Source organism: Hibiscus syriacus, unplaced genomic scaffold, assembly GCF_006381635.1.
Source record: "Hibiscus syriacus cultivar Baekdansim isolate YM2019G1 unplaced genomic scaffold, ASM638163v2 tig00110864_pilon, whole genome shotgun sequence".
In the NCBI taxonomy this organism is placed as follows: Eukaryota; Viridiplantae; Streptophyta; class Magnoliopsida; order Malvales; family Malvaceae; genus Hibiscus; species Hibiscus syriacus.
In genome coordinates, this window is record NW_024062893.1 from 1754776 (window position 1) to 1765238 (window position 10463).

Sequence of the window (10463 nt, forward strand, 5' to 3'; positions counted from 1 at the left end):
TTCAATTTTATATTTTATAATATAAACTTATAGTTCGAATAAAATGATAATAGACGTATTACTCAAAACAAAATGTTATAAATAATAATACACTCTAATCTTTTATAGTTTCTCTCATTTATGGTGTGTCATTCATATTTCCTTTTATTTATATTGATCGATAACGGTGTCGGTATTTTTTATATCGCATCTATATTTTTATTTTTTTATTTTTCAATAAATTTGTGTTTATGTTATTTTTCATATATATTTATGACACAATTTTCTTTGTCTTTTGGCATGTTTTTTTTATCATTTGACCGTTGTTTTTCATTTATCCTTTTAAAGGTTGATTCAATATCACCGCGACTGATCAAGATTAAGCTTATCTATTATCATGTTGATTTTCCTTACTTTGGAACATCATATTGCATCTTTATTTTTCTCTTGTTTTAATTTTCAATAAGTTTACCTTTATGACACATTTTCATCTGTATTTATGGTACTTTTTCTCTGTCTTTAGGTATTTTTTTGTTCATCTGACTGTTGTTTTTCATTTATTTTTTAAGGGTTGTTTTGACATCATAACGATTGATCAAAATTATGTTTATATGTTACCATGCTAGTCTTCTCTACTTTGGATCATCGGATTGGATTTAGATACTTGATTTGTGTTTGTGGATAATTTTTTTACGTCGTCCGACTCTGATTTACGATTTTGTCGGTGATATTTTAGTAGCTTGATCCCTTTTTACGTCTCGTTTGTTGATGCAATCGGATCTGTTTATATCTATCATTGTTCGTGTTTTTGTTAAGTTTTAATCTTTTCTTATAGGATCTTTATGCGATTTTAAATTACTAATTTTGTGTCAATAATTTATAAAAATATCCTAATTATCTGTTAAATTCATTATTATAATTGTAAATAAATCTTTATTGTAATTTGAGATATTTTTTTAATAAAATTAATAGCTTCCATAAAAAAGTTTTTAAAAAATATTAATAAAAAATAAAATAAATATATTTGTGATTAATTAAAAATGGCAAGTTTAGTATAACAATGGTTAACGAAAATATTATTATACCATTTCAGTAAAGTATTTAATCTAATATTCAACCTTTAGTAATCTATTTATAATAATATTTTAATTAAATAATTAAATTATAATTTATAGAAAAATACAATCCGTTTATAACTTGTTTAACAAAACAAGTGACCTACAATATACTTTTCAGTGTGTTTTTTTTTATAGTTAAAAAAGTGCTCTATTGCAGTTTTTTTATTTTGAACGGTTACCGTAATTTTCCTGCGTCGAAGCGGTGGTGGTGGCTTTCTCCGTTTATTATCTTGTATTTTTATCTTTCTTTTTAGTGTTAGTTGTCTGCTTTTCTTAATTTTAAGTTTTATTTTTATTTATTTATAATAATGTTTTCTCTTGTTTTTTTTTCTTCGGTCAGGGGTATTATGTCTATCGATGTTTTTGAATTTTCGATGCATGTTATTTTTATTGGTTTTATTCTTAGTTTTTCTCATCTATATTTGATACTCGAGGACGTCAGAGTGATCTATTTCTGTTTGTCGTTGCCTCAAGTACTCATGCTCTTGCTACTCAGGCTATCATTGTTCGTTCATTGTTATATTTTACTTTTGATAGTTGCATGAACTAACTTATCTAAGTGGTTACATGAATTGTTGTTGTTCTTAGAGGTTATGAGTTCGAGCACTAGCACTTGTAATAAGGTGATTGAGCGTTTATTGTGAAATAGTTGAGAGTATTTATAACAAATATTACTTTATAATTACATTAGAAATTATGATTTTATAGAAGTAATCAAAACTTTAAATTTTAGGGTAAACTATATTATTACTCACCAAGTAATTACTTTTTTTCATTTTGATCATCAAATTACTTTTTTTATAAAATCTTCATTACTATTATATATATTTTATCATCAATAGTTAAAAAATAAAAAATAAATCCATTTCAGTACCAACGTTACTTTATATCGGGTTAGTAATCAAAATAGAAAAAACAATATAATGGGAAGTTCTACGGTGCGACAGCCTAATATACAGTTAAAAAAAGGCACTACCAATTTTATTATTATTTTAAATAATAAAACCGGTAAAAAAATGACCGAAAACATTATTATTTCTACTGGTTTTGTTATTATTATCAATTACAGACATAGGTAATCGCGGTAGAAAAATCCGGTCAAAAAATAATATTTTCGGTAAAGCGCTACCTAAAACATTATTTTTTGACCGGATTTGTAACCCTCTCAGACCGATGCGGGTAACCCGATCCGATCTGGGTTGTCACATTAGGGCCACCGGAGTGACCCACTGTAAAAATAGCGTAAAATTTAAAACTTTTATTAAAACATGTAACTTATAAAATGATTTATCAGTATGCAGAAATAAAACAGATTTTTAGACTCGTATATAAAACAAAATACAATTACATGTCCCCTAATAACATGTACCATACTCTGCAAACAACGCTGGAAGAACTCCCTTACTGAAGTCGATAGCTGTACTAGTACAATTCTTTTAACCTGCAATGGTGAATAATAGAGTGAGCTTTGTAAAGCTCAGTAATACAAAACTACCATATGATATTGAAGAACTTGCAGATACAGATAAACATATATTTCCTTATTGGTTCATATATCTACATATTTTTAGGCTACAGATAATATTCAGTTCAGATGGAAATATTTCAGATATCTAGGTTCAAGAGATCATAATAGGTTATCTAGTGTGTTCCCGTAAAACCAGTAAAAAGATACATATCTTTTAAAACATATATATATATATATATATTATATATATATATATATATTTAAAACATAACACTACCCCCATTTTTTCACAATCTGTTTGTGTAGGTTCCCCAGAACCATACACCCCGCACAACTAGTAAGGCCATGAGCACATAGCCGATAGAATGCCGGAATTTAGAATCACTATTGAAAGAAGTCATTAACTGAAAAAATCATCAATTATGCATAATGTGATTTCAACTGATACAGAAGAAACGAAGATTCAATCTATGTCGATTGATCAAATTATAGAACAACTCCCAGAACTTATGCTTGTCGACTGGTTAATTCATTGTCCTTCCAGGGTATTTACTCTTTAAAACCAAAAATTCTTATCCATAGATCATCTTCGGAATCATCGTTGAATAAATCTTCCAATATTCTTTATTTCATTTCCACGCTTCAACGATATCATGAAATGCTGACGTACTTGATCTATGGTTCATAACCCATATGGATGATACATCATGTAAGTTCATCCGATTTTCCAAACTTATCTCAATCACTTATTTAATCCTCAGTCCTTGAGGCTATTTAGTTCATCTAGTAATCAAGTCTATCCTCGTTACTCTAGAGTTTTCCATAGTAATTCGGACGTTTCTAAATTTTTGGATACATATTGTACTTCCGTTCAGATCAATTTGGTCTTCATGGTTGATTTGTCTAACGAATATCCCATTCTTAGTACAGAATACAATCTAGAATTGAGCTGAGATGAATACTTCCAAAATTATCATCGAGCCAACTTGAAAAGACGAACGCTCATTCAAGTGATATCTATGTCGTTCAAGTACTGATATACCATTAGGGTTGATTGGCTCACTTAAGTTGTGTTCCTAACTTTTTAAGGGTAGTATAACACCCATATTTACTTGGATTCCTTAATTAATCCAAAACATTTACTTAGTCTAGGCTATAAGGGTATTTTGGTCATTTTGATGTTCAATTTTATTCCATTCATTTCAGAACTCGAGGATATCCAATCATTCCTGAGCTTGGTGATATTCTTGGGACATTTCCATTCCAGGGGTATTCTGGTCATTTTATAACTCCAATGTATTACAATTATTTCATTTCGTCCGATCTTATTATCGAATTCAAACTTATCATTTATTTCAGTCATTTCGAACAATTCTGTCAAAAGAGCACCATCGATAAATTATTCTTCATGTATTTACTCATAACTCGGAGATTTACGGATTATCAGAAATTTTCTGTATAAACGTATAACTTAACGATGAAACTAGTAATTTATCGATTTAGGCTTGATTTCTTGAGTATTTTTCCATTCAGGGTCAATTCGGTTACTTTTCCCTCTCAAGGGTAATTTCGTAATCTCTTAACCATATAATTTCAAAATTAAAACTCTTAACAAAGATAATTATAATTCAGAGATTCTAGGGTTTATCTCTTTCCCAGATAATCTCTAAACTTTAAATTATTCCTTATCAAACTTCTAGTATCTTGTACAAGACATCTTGGGTTTAGAAATCAGTTATCCAGATTTCCTAAGCAAAACTAGTATTTTCTATACACATCAGTAGTTTCATCAGATCAATATGTCTTTACAAACTTCTTATCCAACTTCCAGAATCAATTCTTTTCTTTTTACAACATAATGATATTTTCGTAATTTTACGTAATCGAAGTATTCTCATAATTTATCATCCAAGTATCCTTAATGAGATAAATTATAATTTACATATTCAGGACTGATTCCTTTATCATTTAATCACATGACTTGTAATTCAATAGAATCTTAACTAATTTATCACTTAAACCTTATTCTGTTCGAATCCATCCATAATCAAACATGCATAATAGACCAATCATATACATTCATGCATTTATCCATTATCAATATGTTCCATAAAGCATAAAGAGGTAGTAATGTATTACCTTGATTTCTGCGCCATACTGATCGATCATTTAAACTTTATTCAAACGCATTCGATCTTGAAATCAACTTCCAATAATTCATCAGATACATATCTACAAAAATTTCATAAAAAATGGAGCTTAATTGCGAAAAACGGATCGAATCGGGTGATTAATCAGTCAAAAATAGCTTACCGGGTTCGAATTTGACGAAACAGACTTTGGATTCGGATTCGAATTCAGGACGTCAAAAAACATAAAATATTACTTTTTCGAAAATTTTGATTTTTTGGTCAAAGTCAAAGTCAACGGGTTTGACTGACAATTTCAAAGCTTTCGGGTTCGAATTTTGAAAAACGAACTTCGGAATCAGACTTAGGACGTCTAAAAATATTAAATATGGCTTTTAAAATTTTTTGACTTTTCGGTCAAAGTCAACGGTCAACGGCGATCAACGGTCAACAATCAACGGGTCAGGTCAACAGGTCGGGTCAAATCGGATCAAACAGGCCAGGTCAAAATCGAGTCAAACTGCCCCAACAGTTTCCAAAGCCTCCCACTCGTAGGGGTGTATTCGGTTCGGTTCGGTTCGGTTTTTTACCAAAAACTGAACCGAACCGAAATAAACGGTTTTTCAATATTTAAACCGAAACCGAATAGTTAAAAAAACCGAAAAAACCGAAACCGGTTTTTTCGGTTCGGTTCGGGTTTTTTAACGGTTCGGGTTTTTCGGTTCGGTTCGGTTCGGTTTTTCGGTTTTTCAATGAAAAAATCACTTGAAACTATAATTTTTTTTACAAAAATTGCCTATTCGGTTCAATATGGAACAAATGGGTTCCATATGGAAAACCCGAACCGAATCAAAAAAATGAAGCCTTTAAACCGAATCGAAAACCGAACCGTTTAAAGCCAAACCGAACCGAACCGTTTTACTCGGTTCGTGTCGGTTTTTCGGTTTTCTCGGTTTCGTTGCTTACCCCTACCCACTCGTAGGGGCGGCGCGTGGGGGAGCGTGAACAGTGCTACGGTGTCGGAAAAATTCCCAAAAAATTTCTAAAGATTATTTTAAGGCACTGTGAGACACTTACCAAGCTCGGTTCACAATTTTGAACGGTGGAGAGCTCGATTCCGAAACGTCGAAAACTTTAACTTTCTCACCCCTCCACGCGTCGACGACAACGGAGACACAAAGGACACTAGTGGACTCAGAACGATGCAAGGAACACGATGGTGGGGGAGGTGTCGAAAATGGGTGACCGGATCGACATGAATCGACAGAAAACCAACGGAAATTTTGTTAAAACCAACTATACTTCCTACTGAAATCGGTCGACAACGAACACAATGGTGGTTTCAGTTCGCCGAACAGAGGCTGAACAATGAATAAATCAAAGTTCAAAGAAAGGTTGAGGGGCAGAGGAAAATGAGAAAAATCAACAGAAACTTATTGGGAATTGGGTTTATAATTCATCATATAAAATAAATTGGTAAACCAAGAGTTTGATCACTGAATTTCTTGCACTTCCTAAAATGGTCTGTCAACTTTAAAAAATTATAATTTAATCCCCAATTTCTTTCAAAATACCAATTAAAATTAATACTTTAAAATTCATAAAATTTAGCCCCTAAATTAAGATATTATAAGATTTTTTCTATCGAGTTTACCTATATCGGTAATTAGAACCGATAAAAATAATAATATTTTCGATCATTTTTACTGATTTTATTATTTAAAATAATAACAAAATCGGTATCGTCTTATTTTAGTTATATTAAATTGCCGTATATTAGTGATGATTGTATTAAAAAATAATTTGATGATTAAAGTAAAAAAGAAATAATTTAGTGACTAATGATATAGGATACCCAAACAGCTAACTAAAACCAGCTAAGCATCAACTTTCCGCTACACTAGCACATATTTTTTTCCTCTATTCTTTTCATTCTCTCTCCAAATCCCCCTTTCCCCCACAAAAAATCCTCAAATGGAATCCCCTCCTCCGCCGCCCGCGGCGGTTCCTCCTCTTTCTACCACCACTGCCACAACTGCAGCTGCAACCGCTCCCACCGCCTCCATTCCCGCCTCCTTTCCCGATTCCATAGACTCCTCGCCACGCTCCCGCAACACGGACTCGTGGGACGACCCAGCTCTTCCCACTACTCTCCACTCAAAGCTCCGCCTCATGTGCAGCTATGGCGGCACCATCGTCCCTCGTCCCCACGACAAAGTCTTGTGCTACATCGGCGGCGACACTCGTATGGTTGTTGTTGACCGCCACACTACCCTCGCTTCCCTCCATCACCTCTTGTCCCTTTCTCTTCTCCGCGGCTGCCCTTTTACTCTCAAATACCAACTTCCCTCCGAAGACCTCGACTCTCTCATCACCGTTACAACCGACGAAGACCTCGAAAACATGATCGATGAATACGATCGAACTTGTTCCCAAACGACGTCGTCAAGTAAGTCCTCCCGTATTCGCCTCTTTCTTTTCCCTCTCATTCCGGACGGTACCCTAGCGTCTTCTCATTCAATTGGGCCGATCATTAGCAATTCCAGCAAGTCCGATGAATGGTTTCTTAACGCTTTGAATGGGTCCGGGTTGTTGAACCGAGGGTTTTCGGATCCGATGACTAACGCGAATTTGTTGGGATTGGATGAAGATCGTCAGCGAAACAGTGTTGAAGTTGGATCGAAAGATGAAGGGAGTGGGAGCCAGAAGAATATGAATTTGAAAACTCAAGATGCTCATTCGGTTCCTGATTCTCCCATGCTTGAAACTACTTCTTCTTCTCCTTCGCTTGCCAATTTACCTCCTATTCGAGTCCTTGCTGATGATCAGAAGGAGTATAGAGTGGAAATTGAGGAACAGTTTGCTCAGTTTACTGTAACGACTTCTTCTGTTGCTTCTGCTGGTGTGGGAATGAAGCAACAGGATGAAGTGTTTGCGGCTTTGTCATCCCAACCGCCGATGCCGGTGGGCATCGCCACTTCTGGGGGTGGGGTGGTCTTGAATTCAGGTGTGATTCGTGGGGAGTTTGCTAATCGGGTTCTTTCAGATGACGAGAGATCAGATCATGGGCTTCCTGTGGGTTATAGGAAAACACAAACTCCACAACCTCAGCCTCTTCAGAATCAACAGAAGTATAGCAGTGGTCAAGATTTGGCTTCTCCAGATTCAATCTCAAGGTACATTTTCATAGTCTTCGAATTACATTTCTGTTCTTCAATTATGCTGGATTTACGTTTAAGAAGTTGCTGTGTTTGTTGTTATGGTTCTTCAGTGACAATTTGTTGTTCGTGTTCTTCAATTACGATTGGATTTGCTGTTAAGAAGTTGAGTTTGTTGTTATGATTCTTCAGTGGCAATAGTTCTTGTTCTTCAATTATGATTGGATTTTCTGTTAAGAAGTTGCTGAGATTGCTGTTATAATTGCTTTCTGTTCTTCAATTATGCTTGGATTTACCATCTAAAAGTTGCTGAGATTGTTGTTTATAATTTTTTCAGTGACAGTAGTTTTACAAATCCATTATCACGCCCAAAACCTGTGATTTATCAAGATCCAGCTCGTCAGATCCCATCTGCGGTTAACAGGGTTCCTGTGAATGCTGTTGATCCAAAGCTTAATATCTCTGATCCAAACACAATTGGCCGAGTTCAGGTACAACAACCAGTTCAGGATTCAGGTTATGTATTGCAGCAACCACAATTCGACCAGCAGCAACAACAGCAGCAGCAGCAGCAACTGCAATTCTTACATGCTGCTGCTGCACCACATTACATTCATCATCATCCCTCCGGAGCTTATTATCCTGTATACCCTTCCCAACAGAAACATCATCAAACACAGATTGATCAGCAATATCCCCTGTATTATGTGTCTGCAAGGCAACCCCAAGCTTACAGCATGCATGTTCAGCAACCTAGCATCAGTGAAGCCCCCACAGGAATCCCTTCAAGCCGTCCACAGACTCCTTCCAATCCTACCGTGGCTCCTACTCATGTAGCATACATCCCAATGATAAATGCTCCACTTACCAATCCTGAAATGACTGCTGCCACCGGCTTATACAGAACATCGAATACGGGTAACCCACAACTGGTTCAACTGCAAAATAGTCAGCATCAGCAACAATTTGTGGGCTACTCTCAGATTCATCATCCTTCACAATCTGTTGCACCTACCTCCGCCGCAACTGCCAGATATGCTTATGAATTCAATGATCCTGCTCATGCTCAGATGTATTATTCCCAGCCCCTGGCACCGAATATGCCTTCTCAGTACGAAACCATGACTGGAGTAGTCTTGCCAGATGCATCTGCGCAACCTCCGGCTGATAACATCAAGTCACAGATTAGAACTTCACAGCCAATATAAATCAGTCAAGAAGGAAGCAACAACAATTTTGAAAGAAGGGTTTGGTTTATATCTTTAAATTCTGTTTTAGTGTCTGTCTTTTAATTTTGCATTGGTTTGTTATATGTATTTGTGAAAGATAATAAGGAACTCTATGGTCTTTTACTATCTCGTGTATGTCATATTGTCGGTATTGTCACAGGAAACGAAATTCATCTGAAGATTTATACTGTAAAAGCTCAAATTCTTTTATTGTGTGCAGTTCATATATCTGTTACTTGATAATGGTTATACAAAAACAGTGAAAGATTTCAAGTTAATTTTTTCTTACATTATTCTTGATCCAGGGTTCCTATGGTATCAAGTGTGCAGAGATATATTTGTGAAAGCAAATTTTTTCTTGAAGTTCATATATGATCTAATACTCCGAAAGTTTTGTGGAGAAAGTGTTCGAAATCGATACACTCTTCCAAGTCTCTAACCCAAACGAGACTTGAGGTGAAGTTCCTGAAATAAAGGAGACTTATCTTACTGTTTGATTTGGTGGAGCTGCAATTTCTCCAAGACATGCAGCACTCTCAAAACCGAAAGACACTATGATCATTCTCTGCTCTTATCGACCCCTTCAACAAAGTTTGTCTTCATTGGCTCCCCATCGATAAAATCTATCCATATTGTTGCAAATATCTAGTTTCTTGCCTTGAATTCTGCTAGGTTTTCATCATTGATATTTACAGTTGGTTAGTTTCATTCCCTAGGAACGTGCACTAGATTTATTTATGCTGCTTGTTTTATAGGTTACACAAAAGAATTCTTCTTTAGTATAAGTCCTCAAATCTCATACATCCACCTTACTTCTGCTTGTTGTATACTTGATAACAATAATCATTTGTTGCTCCATCTACATTATACTCTTAAGAACACTGCCTGTTGCCATACTCGACTTTCAACTGGTCAAGGTAATTCTTCAACTCACTTGATTACAGATTTTGCTGTAGACAAATATGGGTATGTTAGGATAATTGGCTTGGTATTCGATTGATAGATATTAAGCGGTACAGGCATCATTTCCTTTGAATTTCTTGTATGCTAACAGGTATTGCTTTTCTCTGCTGGAAATTCTTTTAGGTTATCAAACTTCACCTAGTAGTAGGCCCCATGCTTATGTTATCTGGAGTCGGACTCAAATTTTTAATGTTTTTCAAATCTTTAAAGGGTCACCTTTTGATACTTATGTTTGGGTGGGAAAGGCTTATGCTGCTCTGATATTTTGACATTCTTAAATTATTTTCAGCTGTCAAACTTCAGTTTAGGCTTTGCTTATGTTATTTGAATTGAATTCAAATTCAATCCACATATTGGAATTGAATTCAAATTCAATCCACATATTGGAATTGAATTCAATATGTTAAAAATGTTGATAT

General features: G+C 34.8%; 1 protein-coding gene across 1 annotated transcript; it reads left to right on the plus strand.

Annotated features, from left to right (window-relative positions):
• Positions 1 to 6625: 6625 nt before the first annotated feature.
• LOC120143770 lies at positions 6626 to 9207 on the plus strand. The gene is made up of 2 exons (XM_039158005.1): positions 6626 to 7870; positions 8190 to 9207. The coding sequence occupies exons 1-2, from the start codon at positions 6669 to 6671 to the stop codon at positions 9058 to 9060; spliced, it is 2073 nt and encodes a 690-aa protein (XP_039013936.1). The 5' UTR covers positions 6626 to 6668; the 3' UTR covers positions 9061 to 9207.
• Positions 9208 to 10463: the final 1256 nt, after the last annotated feature.